This window comes from Drosophila sulfurigaster, chromosome 2R (assembly GCF_023558435.1).
Source record: "Drosophila sulfurigaster albostrigata strain 15112-1811.04 chromosome 2R, ASM2355843v2, whole genome shotgun sequence".
NCBI lineage: Eukaryota > Metazoa > Arthropoda > Insecta > Diptera > Drosophilidae > Drosophila > Drosophila sulfurigaster.
In genome coordinates this window covers 12,808,260-12,826,253 of record NC_084882.1, presented here as the reverse complement: position 1 = coordinate 12,826,253, position 17,994 = coordinate 12,808,260, and the positions used below count along the sequence as shown (strand labels likewise).

At 38.4% G+C, this 17,994-nt stretch overlaps 2 protein-coding genes and 1 long non-coding RNA gene across 6 annotated transcripts in view; 1 reads left to right on the top strand and 2 right to left on the bottom strand.

Moving 5' to 3' along the window:
* LOC133837846 (uncharacterized) overlaps positions 1–17,994 on the top strand; it is a 96,892-nt gene that overhangs the window by 54,900 nt on the left and 23,998 nt on the right. Inside the window, exon 2 of the long non-coding RNA XR_009893872.1 lies at positions 2,575–2,855. This is a non-coding gene — a long non-coding RNA (uncharacterized LOC133837846). The remainder of the gene's footprint in view (positions 1–2,574; positions 2,856–17,994) is intronic.
* LOC133839487 (nucleolin-like) lies at positions 7,215–9,595 on the bottom strand. The gene is made up of 4 exons (XM_062271077.1): positions 9,524–9,595; positions 8,385–8,480; positions 8,077–8,304; positions 7,215–8,014 (listed from the first exon to the last, which is right to left on the bottom strand). Exons 1-4 carry the CDS (start codon positions 9,593–9,595, stop codon positions 7,967–7,969), a joined length of 444 nt encoding a protein of 147 aa, XP_062127061.1. The 3' UTR covers positions 7,215–7,966.
* Positions 9,962–14,434, bottom strand: LOC133836180 (calnexin). 4 transcript variants are annotated; one of them, XM_062266512.1, is made up of 10 exons: positions 14,330–14,434; positions 13,927–14,261; positions 13,133–13,468; positions 12,915–12,986; positions 12,588–12,721; positions 11,783–12,371; positions 11,584–11,724; positions 11,363–11,488; positions 10,778–11,005; positions 9,962–10,715 (listed from the first exon to the last, which is right to left on the bottom strand). In XM_062266512.1, the coding sequence occupies exons 2-10, from the start codon at positions 14,062–14,064 to the stop codon at positions 10,668–10,670; spliced, it is 1,812 nt and encodes a 603-aa protein (XP_062122496.1). In that variant the 5' UTR covers positions 14,065–14,261; positions 14,330–14,434; the 3' UTR covers positions 9,962–10,667. The 4 variants fall into 4 exon arrangements, with proteins under 4 accessions (XP_062122496.1, XP_062122493.1, XP_062122494.1 ...); XM_062266509.1 differs by lacking the exon at positions 11,363–11,488 and adding an exon at positions 11,086–11,214; XM_062266510.1 differs by lacking the exon at positions 11,363–11,488 and adding an exon at positions 11,086–11,214 and having other exon boundaries at positions 13,927–14,258; positions 14,330–14,375.

Genomic DNA, 17,994 nt, shown 5'->3' with positions numbered 1-17,994 from the left:
TTGATCAGGTGTTCGTTTTTATTTTTGTTTTCGTTGCCTCTTCTACTGTTTACTGTGGCTTTCTTTTGCCAACCACTCCGCTGGGGTTCAAAGGGGAACTATGAGCGTTAAGACTCGCCGAACCGTATAACACAAAACACTTACACACACTCACACACACACACTTGCAACAGCTCCCTGACCTGGCCGCATGTGGGCAGCAAAAAGACAGGAGAATAAAAAAAACGCGCGGCTTTTTTGTCCCCTTCAACGATCGAGCCACTTGGCACTTGAACCGTGTCGTTGCGGATTTCTATAACAACTGAAACACTGAACTGGCCTCTTCGAGGGTCTGTTGAATGGTCAAAGTACGCAAATTTTTGTATGGGGAGTTGTGAAATTTGATTTGCTTGAAAGCGGGCGACAGGTGTGCTGAAGCCAAGCTGATGTCAGGCTGCCTAAAAAGTGTCTTTAGTAATGAGTAAAAATGTATTTCTTTTGCAAAAAGTTAACAAAAAGGTTTTGTACTTTATTTCATATTAAGGGTTTTATAAACTTATAATAGAAGAACAGAATTTTTAGCTTCAAATTAATATTTGTTGATATTTGTATTGTTTATCCCAAAATTGACTTAAAGAAATGTTTTTAAAGATGTTCTTCTTATAAACTGATGCATTTTAAAAATAAAAATGGAAGCTACCAATTTTGTGGATTTTTAAATAAAAGTCATTAGAATTCAAGAACACAGACCACAAGTCGTATTTTCGTAGTAGATATGTACATTATTATTGGGATAATAATTCGAACACTTTTTAAGGCTGATGACATTTTTATAATTCGTTTTAACAGTGTTTAAAATAATAATAAATAAGAAATGTATTATTCGCATTTTCTGTTAAGGTAAATTCGCATTTTCTGTTAAGGTAAATTCGAAAAACAATGTAAGGAGAAAATAATATAAGAATTTTTAAAGGAACCATTATTTATAAAAAAACTCATATAAATGAGACGAAAAAATGTTAAAATATAGCCGATGGCAATATAAAATTAATTTAGTTTTACAACTACTCACAAAATAACAATAAATAAAAACACTTCGATAGATTGTGCTTGATGTTGGTTTCTACATTGAGTTCGAATTTCAAGTAAGAGCAATCTTAATTGCGTTTTCATTTCAATTGTAATTTTATTACTTTACGCTCGGGTATCTGAAAGTCGAGTATGACTGTCAGACTTAATGATTATTTCTGAAGTTGAGTGCCGCATAAGGATCGGACAGCATTTTACGCCCAGTTTGTTGAAGTGCAGAGCGCCCACTCGGGAGTGGCTGGCGCTCCTAGAAGTCGAGAAGTCTCCGTGGCTGGCAACACGCCAACTCTTTTATTGAGCAATTTTGTGGGCTTTGCAACAGACTAAGAGCAAGAACTGTGATATGCGTATTTATGAGTCTTGAGAGTGCAATTCGAGTACTAATGATTGTCGGATCAAAGCCAATTTCGGGGCCGCCTTTTGCGGCCTACGTAAAAAAGTCACGCAATGGCAAGGCGAGGATGCCAAGCCCAGTTCTTGTTGTCTGTATGTAATATAGTAATGCATATATATAAAAGGTACTAAGAGATGTCTGGTACATAATCAATTTTAACGCAAAGCGTGCAGCGCACGTACGAAATAATGATTTCGACAATGATTTGGTGAATGAAAATTGCCAAAAAGAAATAATGAACTCAGGAGGAAAGCTTGAAATGCAAATCAGTGTGCACCAAAAAGATCTCAGACATGAAACTGATCCGCTTAACAATAACAATAAGCAAGTTTGATACAGTACAAGCAATTTGTTCTGCCCTGACCGGAAAGTGCATTAATGAAAAAGAAAAAAAAACAGAGCTGACCACATAGGTATTAACATTTGATATTGTAACAAAGCCAACGGCTCAAGTGCGCTCCTAAATATTCAAAAGGTTAAGCGTTCTTGAGGTCCCGGGGCAGTCATAAAATAAACAACCGCTGGACAATGGTCAGCAAGACCCCGATTGCAATCTCTTCTTGATTCTAATGCAATTAAAAAGTTTCTTTCATAAGTCAACTGCGAATCGAAGCGGTCAAGCGACTTGCTGCTTGCTTTGGTGTTTGTTTAGTCGCGGTCAGTTGGGTTTTATAAAAGGAAATCGCGTTGTAACCGATCCCGAACCAAACGAATTATTGCAGTTAGATAACAAGGGGTCAAGCTGAAATCTTGTTAGGCCATCAAAATGTTGAAATTAAGCGTTAAATAGAAAAACAAAAGCTTAATCTTAGGAACGGGGCAATCAAAAGACAAACTAAACTGCGCAGACACAAAGGAAATTTAATTAGGCCAGCCAAAGGGTCAGTTTTCTGCAATAGTTTAAAAGGGGTTGCATTCATCTTCTCACCCCATCAAGTAGTTGTTGGGGTGGTCACTTGAACTCACCCAACGGTCATTTTTATGAGTCTAGTCAAGCAGCTTTTTGTAATTTCTTTTTATTGTTGTTGTGGTTATTCGGCGAGTTTTGACGCTGTACGCGTAATGATGATAAACGATTTACAATCAAATTTTTATTATTCTTACACCACCAGATTGCTGTTGTAGCTGCACCGTTTGCAAACTGAAGGATCATGCATCTCGACGGAAGGCGAGTCAAGGATACGAGTATTATTAATGATTGGCTGACCAGCACCATTAGAGTGCCTTGTTGTTAAAGGCGACGATGTCCTTTGGCGTAGCAAATGCAATGCGGGATTTGTGCCGTTTCCTCGTCTTCGATGTGCATTAATCAATTTTCGCGCATCGTCCTGCCGGACTGCAAGATGCCACAAGCAGTGAGGAAATTGCTCCTTAGGGTGCGATTTAAAATAAAGTGAGTGTTACATCATTTCCTTATTCAAGACGTTGTATAAGATGAATGATTGAATTTGAAATGCATTCTGTAAATTTTTCTTAAATGATATTTACTATATATATTTTTCTATTTATTTTATGTATATAATAATTTCATTTGCAAATAAATATGTTTTTATATTTTGTTATTTACATCATCCGCGCAAATATATCACAATGCTTCAAACGCGTCGCATTTGAAATTAACGTTTAATAGGGTTGAAACCAATTGCCCGCAGTTTTAGAGCCACTGTGTCCAGTGCAAGTTTTTATGACTAGTTCATAAATTCGTTGAAGAGGAGCAATTCGTTGAGTGTGGAGTATAGCGAGTATATGAACCGCAGTGTTTTCTATGGGCAGCACTGCAAATTAATACATTTTATTCATTTGGCAGCACTGAAATTTTGAACTTGAGCTTTTCGTTAAGACGTTATATTTGTGTTGTATTAAGTGTAAAGCAACTTGCAAACAGTTTATTTTCAAAATTTATTGAAATTTTCTATAAATCAAAAGAAAACCAGATTGCATCTGTTAACAACTTAAGTATTTTGTAAGTTGCTAAAATTATTCTTCCCATTCTTAGTGGATAGCTACATTTTCAAACTTTTTGAATACTGGCAAATCAACATTTCATTAAAATTAAAATTGCAATTTTGTTCCTAACTCGGTTTGGTCATTTTATTATATTGAAAATAGTATCTGCTATAATAACTTAGTAAATAAATTTAAAAATGTATTATATTTCTTAATATTTCAAATACACTTGGCTCTCGAACGAACTCGGTCTCACACGGTTATAAATTTGCTCCCATCCCCTTTTAGCACTCTAGAAACCTCGTTCTTACACGATTTTTTGGTAAGGAGCCTCCAAAAGAGGAAACATGTTGAAACAAACTGTCTTATTCTATGAATGCCACCAAATGCATTTCAAATTTAATATGAATAGAAACATGATCTTCTTACTTTTTAACATTTTTAAGTTTCTCTAAAGTTGAAACTGTTAATTAATTATATGAAGCAACTTTTTAATTCAATACCAACTTTTAATTTTGAAAATATGAATGTTATGCATTTCTTAAAGGCATATGCATAATAACTTTTGGTTAATTTTGAACAAATGTATGAAACTTTAATAAAAACAGACCAAATTTAAACAAAAAATTTTTTTGCTTCTAATTTTAAATTTTTGCGAACGTAACCCCTTATTTTGTACTGAATCCATGTTTCGCTTAACACGAGGATTTCTAGGAACGTAACCCCGTGTTAAGCGGGGCCAAGTGTAAAGTAGCATTTGCTAGAAAACGGTAGCATATAATTAATTATACAAATTTGTTTTCGCTTGTACACATTTCATAATACAATTGAACAAAATACAATTCAACATTTTCTTAGTGAAAATTTATTAATTTCTTCATTTTCGCTGGCAACTTTATACTACTGTGGGCAAAAAGTAGTAAGACTTTTTAATTTATATTTCGTGCGGAAATCCATTCGTCGAAATATTTTGTTTCTAGGTTGGCAAGACTGTCAGTAACTTCTATGCCAAATATCATATCAAAATAATCATTAGTGTTTAATACATATATGCCAGTTTTCTGAAGTACAAAAAGTGCATTCGGCGATTTTACAATGAGTGAAATTTTTCAATAAAGAAGTTCCATTAAATTTTGTGTGCGGAATCAAATTTCGGGTGCCGAAATGTTTCAAAATGTTGCAAAGGCCTTCGGTGATTCTACCATGTCACAAAAAAATGTTTCTAAGTGGTACAAAGACTTCAAGGAGGGTCAAGAAAGAGCTCGTCAAAGTCGATCAAAAATCAAGGTCATGATGACAGTTTTTCGATTTTCGTGGTGTTGCGAACTATGAATTCCTTCCATCCGGCCAAACTGTTAATAAGGACTATTATTTGAACATAATGCGTCGTTTGCGTGAGGCAATTCGTCTAAAAAGACCAAAATAATGGATCAACAACTGTTGGTTTTGCATCATTATAGTGCACCGTCGCATACTGCATTGATTCTTAGTGAGTTTTTTCCAAAATTCAACCAATATCGTTCCACAACCACCGTATTCGCCTGATTTAGCTCCGTGTGACTTCTGGCTGTTCAGAAAACTCAAACGATCGCACCGGGAAAACCGTTTTGAGTCAATTGAAGACATTAAACGAGAATCACTACGCGCATTGAAGGCTATTCCGGAAATCTACTATAAAACTATTTCGAGGATTGGAAAAATCGTTTGCGAAAGTGTATTGTGGCCGGGGGATTAATTTGAGGGGACGAAATAGATTTGGCCGAATAAATAAAGAATTTTAAAATTATGAACAAAGTCTTACTACTTTTGCCCACAGTATTATAATTGGCTATCGGCACAATTACCCATCTTAACCCACAAATTATGAGTTAATTGAGTTAAGTTTAATGGTCAGTCATTAAGAACGCTTAACTATGCAAACCAAAGCCACTTCTAATGAGATAAAATCCTGTGACCCCAAATATAGTATAGAGTATTCCTCTCCCCTACGATTTATCCATTTATTCAAGTGAAAAATGGTTATTGCAGTGGGGAATAAGACGATTATCGGTGTACGAAATCAATAGAAGCAATATCGAAAGGAAATAAATCGCATGAAAGCGTTATTAGTGTCATGCCCTGACGAATATTCAAAAACCAATTTATTTTTATGATTTTTTATCTTTGGTCTATGCACTCGACTAATCTTTATGATGAAATCGAGCCTGCAATGTGCCACAATTAATTCCCAGTCAGGATTTCTTTCTTTTTTTCGATCAGACAACGGAACGATTTAATTGCACAGAACTTGCCAAAAATTGCAGACTGGGCAACCCAGCCACACACATGTCAAGGGTAACTCAAGCAACCCTCGGGAGCAACCCCAACTTGTCGCAATCTAAGGGTTTTCCTCTCTGTGCAATAACATTGCACATGGCGTGTGGTACTTTTGCTTACGCATCGATTGCCATATGCGAGTGGAGGCTTCAATAAGTTTAAATGCTGGTTGGCGGGCTCCACTCCCAATGGGGGAGTCCCTGATGAGCGGGGGACCCAGTGTTGACCCCTACCCAAAAAATGGTTAAACTAATTCTACTTAAAGCACTCACTCGGAATGCCGTAGATTTGGGGAGTTTCTTGTTTCTGTTTTTTTTGGGTGGCGGACGTCTAGACCTACAGCTGAATGTTTATTGTCTACTTGAAGGGTTCAAAGCATTGACAACAAAAACAACATTTTTATTAAAATTATAATGCTTACGCATGGCAAAACCGATGGTTTGAGTAACACACTGGCCACCCGGGCGTCGTAATTGCAACCGCACACCACTTACTCAACATGCCGCAAAACGATCCCTTTTCGAGGATTTCGGTATGTCTATGAAATATGGCAGCGAGTGAGATTCATTCATGTTATTTTAATATGCAGCGACGTCTCCAACCGCAGTCAGCACGAAAATGTTAATCCTTTTAAGTGCGTCGTCAATACTCAGACTCAGCTATCGGTACCAGACATCAGGAACTCCCAACCGAATGCAAACCATTTAATCTTTTGTGCTGGAAAATGTCTCCGGATTGGCAATAGACGGAATTGCTTTGCACATCTGTTAGCGGGCATAAATCTAATTTGAATGCAAAGTATTTTGCAATCCCATCAGACATATGAGTACCAACTCTTATGTAGATGTTTTTGGGGCTGTCATAACAATTTCATTAACAATTGCCCTTTTGCCCTTATGGGAAGGTCTGACTTGACATATTTATGGGAGTAGGAAATTGAATTAAAACGCCAAAGTCGAGCAAAACTCTTTAAACTTATTTTTAAAGAAAATCCTCGACGATTTGAATTTGAAATCGAGCAAGGCTGTTGAGCTTTTATCGTTTTATACAATCTGAGGGGTATCACACAATGTTTTTGCGAAATAAATTTTCTAAAAACCACAAACATGCAACATCGGCAACGGCAGCGGTAACAGCAACGGCGTCGCGGCGGTTTTGCCAGTTGACGGTGCATGCATCGCGAAGCATAAATCCAATTCGAATCTGATTTGGTCGTCGCCCTCACAATTTTCAATCACATTTACAAGGGTTTGACATTTAAATTAACACATTACACCATAGCATAGCGATGCGATGCGGAGATTCATGCCTAGCAGCGGTGGTTGCTGGTAGGAATAAAAACAGATTGTCCGTCGATTGGCAGTTGTTGCTGGGGCTGATTTGGTCGGTCGGTTAGTCCTTCCGGGTTGCCGCTTGGCAACGGATGTTCCATTGTGAAAATTGAAATAATTATTTGATTTGTAGTCTCTGTTGATTTTGTTTTTTTGTATTTTTATTTCTTGTTGACATTCAGTTTTATTTGACGCTGACGCTGTAGCTTTTCATTGTTACAAATGAACAAAATGAAATTTATTTAAACTCTGAGTATATAACTAGCGTATTTCATAAATTTCGTTTAAATTACATAATATTAAACTAGATGTTTCCCTTTTTTTGTTTTCTCATTCTCTACTGGAGTACGTATCGCTTATTTTGTTTCATTTATCATCTTTGTTTCCCTCATTTGTCTAGTTTTGTTTTTCTTGTTGTTGTTATTACGATTTCGTTGAAAGTTTGAAGAACACAAATCAAAATCATTACGAGACACACGAGATTAATTTTAAACAGAAATCGAAATAGGAATACAGAGAATTGGAAATATCGAAAAATACGAAGATAATACAACAGGGAAAAAACAAATAAAAGTACGTACATACAAATAAATGTGTGTAATTTAAGAAAACTAAACCGAACGAACCACATAAACTGGTTTATTAAATTAGCAGCTGTATGTGAACTACCAACAAATAGTTTTGGTATGAGGCATCATGCTGTGTACGTGAATCGTGGGTGTTATGCGATTTTACGGAACTGAGTGTGTATGCTTATGTGTGTGTGTTGATGAATTGGTAAACATGACGAGCTGTTTGGTACACTCTATTTGTTCTTCTTTCTAGTAAGTTTTAGTTTTTGTTTTCAATTGCAGTTTGGAATTAGGTTAAGTTTCAAGAATGCGAACTGAGGCTGATGCGATTCCCCTCTTTAATCCTTGCGCACCGTGCGTTTGCGAGTGGATTTTGTAGTGGATTCCTGCAGAGAAAAGTTGTAGAGTATAAGCAATGGATTTAACTTGAAAACACTGATTGACTTACCTCAGTCTGTGTAGGCTCGTCACTGTTCTCTTCCTGCTTCGCTTGCTCTTTATTATCTAAATCAGACTTTTTATTCTTTTTGGGGCTACTGCTGCTGCTTTCACCAGCCACCTGGGCTGATGAATCTTCCTCGCTCTCATCCTCCTCGCCAGCTGGCTCATTCTCATCATCGGGCTGTGGTTCATCTGTTTTCTTAGCCTGCGCAGCGGCTGCAGATGCCGCAGAGTCCTGTAGTTGTTTGAATTGAAATGTTAGCATGTATTCTAAGCAAATTAAATGATTCAAGTTGATGGCTAGCAAAACATTACCTGGGACTTGGGCTTGCCAAATTTACAGTAGACACCGATGCCCCACACTGTGGGATGACTCTTGGCTAGCTCAAGCACCTTATTCACGAATGAGTCCTACAATAAAGCATCATAATAGCAATAAGGGTGCGAATCTCGTGCAAATAGCAATAGCAAAATGAATGTGTTGAGCATATTATATGGTTGGCGGGCTCCACTCCCAATGGGGAGTCCCTGATGAGCGGGGACCCAGTGTTGACCCCTGCCCAAAAATGGTTAAACTAATTCTACTTAAAGCACTCACTCGGAATGCCGTAGATTTGGGGAGTTTCTTGTTTCTGTTTTTTTTTTATTTTTGGGTGGCGGACGTCTAGACCTACAGCTGAATGTTTATTGTCTACTTGAAGGGTTCAAAGCATTGACAACAAAAACAACATTTTTATTAAAATTATAATGCTTACGCATGGCAAAACCGATGGTTTGAGTAACACACTGGCCACCCGGGCGTCGTAATTGCAACCGCACACCACTTACTCAACATGCCGCAAAACGATCCCTTTTCGAGGATTTCGGTATGTCTATGAAATATGGCAGCGAGTGAGATTCATTCATGTTATTTTAATATGCAGCGACGTCTCCAACCGCAGTCAGCACGAAAATGTTAATCCTTTTAAGTGCGTCGTCAATACTCAGACTCAGCTATCGGTACTAGACATCAGGGAACTCCCAACCGAATGCAAACCATTTAATCTTTTGTGCTGGAAAATGTCTCCGGATTGGCAATAGACGGAATTGCTTTGCACATCTGTTAGCGGGCATAAATCTAATTTGAATGCAAAGTATTTTGCAATCCCATCAGACATATGAGTATGAACTTGTATATAGTACATACATAGATGTTTTTTGGGGCTGTCATAACAATTTCATTAACAATTGCCCTTTTGCCCTTATGGGAAGGTCTGACTTGACATATTTATGGGAGTAGGAAATTGAATTAAAACGCCAAAGTCGAGCAAAACTCTTTAAACTTATTTTTAAAGAAAATCATTGTCGATTTGAATTTGAAATCGAGCAAGGTTGTTGAGCTTTTATCGTTTTATACAATCTGAGGGGTATCACACAATGTTTTTGCGAAATAAATTTTCTAAAAAACCACAAACATGCAACATCGGCAACGGCAGCGGTAACAGCAACGGCGTCGCGGCGGTTTTGCCAGTTGACGGTGCATGCATCGCGAAGCATAAATCCAATTCGAATCTGATTTGGTCGTCGCCCTCACAATTTTCAATCACATTTACAAGGGTTTGACATTTAAATTAACACATTACACCATAGCATAGCGATGCGATGCGGAGATTCATGCCCAGCAGCGGTGGTTGCTGGTAGGAATAAAAACAGATTGTCCGTCGATTGGCATTTGGTGCTGGGGCTGATTTGGTCGGTCGGTTAGTCCTTCCGGGTTGCCGCTTGGCAACGGATGTTCTATTGTGAAAATTGAAATAATTATTTGATTTGTAGTCTCTGTTGATTTTGTTTTTTTTTTTTTGTATTTTTATTTCTTGTTGACATTCAGTTTTATTTGACGCTGACGCTGTAGCTTTTCATTGTTACAAATGAACAAAATGAAATTTATTTAAACTCTGAGTATATAACTAGCGTATTTCATAAATTTCGTTTAAATTACATAATATTAAACTAGATGTTTCCCTTTTTTTGTTTTCTCATTCTCTACTGGAGTACGTATCGCTTATTTTGTTTCATTTATCATCTTTGTTTCCCTCATTTGTCTAGTTTTGTTTTTCTTGTTGTTGTTATTACGATTTCGTTGAAAGTTTGAAGAACACAAATCAAAATCATTACGAGACACACGAGATTAATTTTAAACAGAAATCGAAATAGGAATACAGAGAATTGGAAATATCGAAAAATACGAAGATAATACAACAGGGAAAAAACAAATAAAAGTACGTACATACAAATAAATGTGTGTAATTTAAGAAAACTAAACCGAACGAACCACATAAACTGGTTTATTAAATTAGCAGCTGTATGTGAACTACCAACAAATAGTTTTGGTATGAGGCATCATGCTGTGTACGTGAATCGTGGGTGTTATGCGATTTTACGGAACTGAGTGTGTATGCTTATGTGTGTGTGTTGATGAATTGGTAAACATGACGAGCTGTTTGGTACACTCTATTTGTTCTTCTTTCTCTAGTAAGTTTTAGTTTTTTGTTTTCAATTGCAGTTTGGAATTAGGTTAAGTTTCAAGAATGCGAACTGAGGCTGATGCGATTCCCCTCTTTAATCCTTGCGCACCGTGCGTTTGCGAGTGGATTTTGTAGTGGATTCCTGCAGAGAAAAGTTGTAGAGTATAAGCAATGGATTTAACTTGAAAACACTGATTGACTTACCTCAGTCTGTGTAGGCTCGTCACTGTTCTCTTCCTGCTTCGCTTGCTCTTTATTATCTAAATCAGACTTTTTATTCTTTTTGGGGCTACTGCTGCTGCTTTCACCAGCCACCTGGGCTGATGAATCTTCCTCGCTCTCATCCTCCTCACCAGCTGGCTCATTCTCATCATCGGGCTGTGGTTCATCTGTTTTCTTAGCCTGCGCAGCGGCTGCAGATGCCGCAGAGTCCTGTAGTTGTTTGAATTGAAATGTTAGCATGTATTCTAAGCAAATTAAATGATTCAAGTTGATGGCTAGCAAAACATTACCTGGGACTTGGGCTTGCCAAATTTACAGTAGACACCGATGACGGTCAGCGCAACAAATGCTACCAAGCCAATGCCCCACACTGTGGGATGACTCTTGGCTAGCTCAAGCACCTTATTCACGAATGAGTCCTACAATAAAGCATCATAATAGCAATAAGGGTGCGAATCTCGTGCAAATAGCAATAGCAAAATGAATGTGTTGAGCATATTATAAGAGTACAATGTGTGTTTTTGTGTGCAACTAATAGATACAAGTAAAATGGTGGCATGTGGCAACCTCTTTGGCACGCCGATACAAATAGAAGACGTAGCAGCTGGCGGGGATCAGCAAGTAGAGGAAATACAAGGCCCACCAGCCGGGCTTGTAGTTCATGTGGCGCATCATTCGATGCCACAGCGTTTTCTTCCGTATGCAGAGCAATTCACATGGTTAGCTAATATTCTTTTCTTCGTGTTTTTTGTGGATAGATAAATGTATTGGGTTGAGGGTCAACTTACCGATTCCTTGTCAATGTAACGACGCTTAATGTCAAAACTATTGGCGGCAAAGTCGCGTGCAACATCCACATCATCGGTAATAATCAGATTGTCGAACAAGATCTCATTAGACATCGACCACAGCTCCAAACCAACAGCGCTCTGCAAAATTCATTTCATTTAATTATGCTTAACTTTTACATCACTAATTTGCACTCACAATTGGCGTCATTTGGAATGGCATCAGATCCTCGAAGAAATCTGGATTGGCAATCTTGCGTGGAGCCCATTTGCCCTGGTAGTTGGGATTCTCAATCATCGGTGCCCGCCACTTGCCCTTGTACTCTGGATTGGGAATGTGTGGTGCCTGCCATTTGCCGCAACCTGGAGCCTTTTCACAAGCGGGGTTATCCACAAGAGGAGCCTCCCATTCGCCATCAATTTCGGTATCCCAATCCTCGGGTTTCTCGGCTGTGGGATCGGGAATCATATCGGGCTCATCCTCTAGCCAACCTTCGGGCATGACAGCGGTAACATCGGGAATCTGTGGCAACGCATCATCGTTCCAATCGTCGGGTTTCTGTGACGAGGGATCGGGGATCTTCTCACGCTCATCCCAATCGGCTGGCTTCTGATCCGCTGGATCATCAATTTCTGCTGGTGGATTAACGGCTGGCTTGAAGTCAGTCAACAGGGAGCCTTCGTTGATGATTTTGTGATCCAAACGAATTTCAAAGCTGTTGTCAGGACGCACGACCAGTTGATACAGATGCGGCAACTTATCCTTGAAGGGCTCCTCCAAGCGGTTCCTTGAAAATGCAAAATAGACACAACAAGTGAAAGTGCGAACACACAACAGTGAAAAGTGAATGACCGCGCTGCAATCAACAAATCAACCACCAGCAGCAGCAGCAACAGTTGAGAGTTGATGCGCCCGGCTTATCTGCAACATGTCAAGCTAATGAACAGAGCGCTGAGCAGCGAAAATAAGGGGGAAACAGCGAGAGGCAAAAGGGGGAACTTACTTTGGTTTGTTACAGTGCTTTTCAGTTATGGTGCCGTTAATTGGATTTACATGACGGAATATGAAGTGCATTTTCACATCGTTGCCACACTTGTCCGGACCAAACATGATGGTGTAGGGTGTCTTGTCATTGAACTACAGAGAAACAGAAGATAACAAAATGCAAAGTTAAAAAAATAGTAAAAGCGAACTCTTTGGCAAAACAAAACTAGTTTTAGACCATAAAATTATTATTTAGTTTCCCAATGCGCTTAGTCTAATATGTTAATTATTATATTGAGTTGACTTCTAATGAACCTATATATTGGCTTTATGTGGTTTTACTTACCGTGGTCAGATCATCGGTTTCCTTGCCCGCCGACAGCAGTTTGATATACGAGCCACCGCATTCTTGTCCCTCCTGTACACAAAAATGTGGGTCGATTAGCGTGTTACAAGTATTAATTGGATTAGCCGTTTATGCTACAGCGGGGTGTTGCTGATGCAACCGCTGTAGCCTTTGCAACAGTGTCTTGGGGGTGGTAACAAGGGAAAGTAAACACACACCTGCATGGTGACCTCATACTGCACCACCAAAGGTTTCTTCGATTTGAAGTCAAACTGTTTGATTAGACGCGATGAGATTGCAGCATGTTTGGCCTTAGATTTAAGCACCAGTCCCTTATCCTTGGGCCAAACGATGCGCTGTGGGGATTCCCAGTTCCAGATGCCATCGTACTTGGCAATCTCCTCAGCTGTATCGTCCTTCTTGGCCTGCGAGTGAACCCATTGCTTGCGTGAGGCTTCAACATCATCGAAATGATCGGCAAAATGGAATTTTCGAGGCTCTATGACGGGACTTTCGTAGACCAATTCTTCGCCAGCGACGTCAGCAGACTCCTCCTAAGAATAAACATTTAAATTAAACACCTTTAGCGATAACCGTCAAAAAGATAACGATAAAAAGACAAGACAAAAGGTAGAGAGAAACACGCGGCTGACACACTTTTCAAAGAGCGACAGAGAGAGCGCAAGATGGGGAGAGGGGGGCTTGCGTAAGTGGGTTTCTAATGTATGCAAAGCGAGACAGATGCATGTCGAAATTGTAAAATGTAGTGCAAAGTTGGATATGCGGGGTCAAAGCTATGAACAATAGTCATTCGTACAAATGCAGAAATGTTTGTATGTGTGCATGTGTGAATGAATCCCTCTCTTTCTTCCTCGTAGCGTGTGCCGCCCCTGTCGAGAACAGATGTTGTTGCTACTGACGTGTACTTTTTAGTGCGCCGGTGGTAACCGGCACACAAACACACACATGCATGAACGCTGTATGGAATATGTTATGTATGTATGTAACTCACCTGCACATCTTCAACGATGCCATCGTCGAAATCATCAATTTCTGCATCAGCTCCGGCTACTGTTGTTGTTCCAAACACTAGACAGCAAGCTATCAGTAAAGCCAACGCCGTTTGGCCCCGGCAGACGAATTTCTGCATTTTTATTCTTTTGGTTTTGGTTTCTTCCAAACCAACCACACACTCTGCTTCTTCTCTCCTCTCACACACGTCCGCTCCCACCGCTTGTGTGTGTTTGTAAAAAGTGTGTGTGTTTCACCCGCTTGTGATTTTTAGCTTTTTTGGGGGGTTTTTCCTTTTGCTTGCGTAGCTTTGCACCGATTACTGCGTACTGACTGCTGTGGAAAACGGAAAAATGAAATCTAGCGCGGCCAACTAATTGTAATTAAGTTAAATTAAATTATACATTCTCACTGCGCCTACTGCTTGCTTGCTTGCTGCTGCTGTTTTGCTTCTTCTTTTTTCTCTCTCTCTTGTCGACGTACATGGTAGCAACCCTAACTTGGTATTTCGTACTAAAAAATACCAAAGAACGTATGTGTGAGTTTTTTTTTATAGTGTTGTGCAGTGCGCATGATCGCCATGTTGCTGACGTCACAGATGACGATTGCAGCGAATAATTTGAATTTAATTGTTAGTAACGGTAATTAGCTAATTAAGTGAATGACAGATAAAAAATGAAATAAAAAATGAAATGAAATTAATATAGCGTACTGTGAAAGTAAATTTGCAAGAGGGAAAAGTAATTCACCACGGAAAAAAATTTGTATAAAGTTATAAAATGTTCTTTTTGTTTTTGTTAATTTTAGTTTCATTTAAATTAAATTATTATTGCGTTAAATGTATTCACAAAAAATAAAATGAATTCAGCTAATTTGAAATTTTAAAAATTATTATTCATTAGATGAATGAGTAAATTGATTCCTTATTTGGTAAATTAAATTTTAATTTATTGACACTATTTAATGGTAGGGTATTCTTCTCTGTTGAGTATTTGTATAATTCTATGGAATCTATGGCTTAATCGCAGTCGCGCGATTAAATCGATATGCTATTGTGGCAATTATTTTAAAAGCTTGCCCGCTCAATTAATGCATATCTCTGCCATCTAGTTCTAAACTTCGTAGTAAACTCAGTCGACTGGGAAAGCAGTTCTTTTCAATATGCATGCACATAAAATGTGCATTTAAACATAAAGATTATCATAAAAAAAGAGAAATAGTAGAAAGTGGAACGCTCTTAACCAATCCCAGTTCGCATTCAAAGGGCTTGTGCGCTAACCATTCAATTTATCTGCCCAGGCATTGCCAATGTGTCTGACTGTGTTGCAGCTGTAGAACAAAATAAAAGAAGAAAAAAGCTTTCTGTTTAATGGAATATTTAACACAATTTACAAAAGTTTCTAAAGATAAACAATGGCTCAGACACTCGCTTACACAATCAGGCAGAACTTTTATTGCAGAGCCAAGTTGAGCCTTGGCGCACGCACTTGTTGTTCTTGTTTTTGTTGTTTTTGTTTATGGAAATTGTGTAATGACAGTTAATGACGGCACTACACCTAGATATGTACATGATACAATTATAGAAGGTAGTCTCGTCGGAAAAAGCTGGTACCCTGTCTATGTTAATAAGAGTGAAAGAGGCACAGCCTGGTAGTGTGAACGAGACGACAATGAAATGCGCGTTAACACGATGATATTAATATTTACATATTTTGAAGCTAATATTAATGTCTCTTGACATATTTTTAAATGAAATTGTTTATGAACAATATTAATAATATATATGAGAATTCTCTAATTCTAAATATTTAAATTCTATCCGTGTCTACACAAAAAGATTTTGCTACTAAAATTTCGTCCGCAGACAACCTCTTGTCGAAATATGTTTTTCCGACGAGACTACCTTGTATAATTGTATCATGGATATGTACACTACACTACACAAGACTACTTGTACACCTGTGTATGTTTATGTGTGTGTGTGTGCAGTGTTGCTTCCCTCGGCACAGCAGTGCATAATTAGTTTGAAGTGTCAGTGTTGGTAAGTGTTTTATTAGCTCAAGCAAGAACCAGGACGCCTACAAACACTTGTGCTCGATTTTACTCGTTGTTGTTGTTGTTGTTGCTTTTGCTGTTCCACTAAGCAAAGGGGCCTGCATAATAGGGAGACAGCACAATGGCGACTGGCCTCAAATGCAGATAAAAGACATACTCTAATATATGCTGCAATATAGTTTACTCTCTTTTCTAAGCGCCTATTTAACCTCTAAAGTTAAGTTAAATGAGACAGGTGTAAAACTTGCTTTGCAGCATACTTTAAGCATCTTTTCGTAACATTAACATTATCAAATTAGTTACTATTAAGCATATTTTTTTTTTAAAAAAATTTTATTATTAAAATGTACAATTTGTATATATTTTTTAAGTTATCACACTGTAAAAAGTTACAAAGTGCACAATATTCCACTTTAATATTTTTAAGTTTGGTATATATATATATTTATATTTATATTTAAATTATGAATTAAATGTAGCACGCCTTTTTTGAGTTAGCCTAATTTAAGTAGTTTAAAATTTTAAAAAATTACCAGCTGGCACCCCTGAAAAATCTTTATGAGTATAAAATGAATGAATAAAATACTATAATTTTGAAATTAAAATTATTTGAAATTTGATTCAGTATAAGTTAGAATTTTGAGTTTTTGAAGTAATTGTAGTTAATTTTTTGATGTTCACATCTTTTTCTTAACTAACAAAAGAAATCTGTTCTACATTTTAATAACTAGGTCTCCCCATTTTTTTTAAGGAGATTTTCGTTGTATTTTGCTTTTACTGTACTGCTTTCATCTTATTTAGCGCAAGTTCAATATATGCGAAAATAGCTTCGTTTATTTGCAATAATGTTGCTGTTGATTTTCCTCCATTGTGCAGCATAAACATGAATTACTTGTGAAAAACGTACTTAACACCATAAACATAACATAAGTAGATGGCAAAAGAGATTCAAAATGTTGCATGCAAAGCAGACACACACACACACAGACACAGACATGCATGGACATGCACAGACATGCAAACTAACATTGGCAGCAGCTCATCAGCAGCGGCGGCAAGGAGAGATGTCGACATTAATTTTGACGCCGTGGCGCAAAAGTTTTGTTTTAAGCCTTTGGACAGCGCTCGGAACACACAACAGCATGGCGTAAAAAAAAAGAAGAAAAACGAAAACTCAAACATTTTCACCTGCCGGCCAAGAGCAGCAAATGCAGCGGAAGGGGCTGTAAGTGTGTGTGAGTGTGTGTGTGAGTGCCGAGTATCAAAAAACATATGAAGGAAGCATCGTTACAAGCGCACGAGTTCAACTTAGTGTGTACTTAACTTCCGTTACATGGACGCCATGCTACACTCACACACACACTAATGTAAACGCACACTAGCATATCCCATTCACACGCATGGCTTGCTGCATATGTGTGTGAGTGTGTGTGTGAGTGTGCGGTGTTTGTTTGTTTATGCCAAAAGTGTTGTAAAGTGCGGCGCTTTGTCGGCAGGAAACGCTGAAAATTTATTACCGGACAATTTTGCCAAGGCATAAAAAAGAGAGACAAGCAGGCGGGCAAGCAAGAGAGCGGGAGGGAGAGATGGAGAAGGCTAAGAGTAGCCCCCTAACTCACACACACACAAACACACAGAAGCATTCATATGCATATGCATAGTTTGCTGGGCGTAAGTGTATGCAAACATGCCTAAAAAAAACTGGAGCAACACGACATCAAGCAGCCAAGCTGGAGAATGAGACGGAGAAAGGGAGTGTGAGAGAGAGAGGGAGAGAGAGCAAGGGGGGCTCAAAACCTAAGCAGGCGGGCGGAATGCATTAAAAATTCAAAATGCCCGACGCCCAACGCGGACAAAGGCTGCCTGCCATTAACACCGAACTATGCGGCAAACACACACACACATGCTCACCACACACACACATACACGGACACGGACACAGAGATACACCGAGACCGAAACAGCAGCAGCAACACTTGTGTACATACATTTGTTTGGCGGCCTCTTAAGCACC

Coding starts and splice junctions, on each gene's coding strand:
- LOC133839487 (XM_062271077.1), bottom strand. CDS start 9,595: ATGCATGCACCGTCAACTGGCAAAACCGCCGCGACGCCGTTGCTGTTA. Junction 8,481..9,523: donor TGCCGTTGCCGATGTTGCAT/GTTTGTGGTTTT, acceptor GCTTTATTGTAG/GACTCATTCGTGAATAAGGT. Junction 8,015..8,076: donor ACGAGCCTACACAGACTGAG/GTAAGTCAATCA, acceptor TTTTCTCTGCAG/GAATCCACTACAAAATCCAC.
- LOC133836180 (XM_062266509.1), bottom strand. CDS start 14,064: ATGCAGAAATTCGTCTGCCGGGGCCAAACGGCGTTGGCTTTACTGATA. Junction 13,469..13,926: donor GCATCGTTGAAGATGTGCAG/GTGAGTTACATA, acceptor GTTTATTCTTAG/GAGGAGTCTGCTGACGTCGC. Junction 11,215..11,583: donor GTTACATTGACAAGGAATCG/GTAAGTTGACCC, acceptor GCTTTATTGTAG/GACTCATTCGTGAATAAGGT.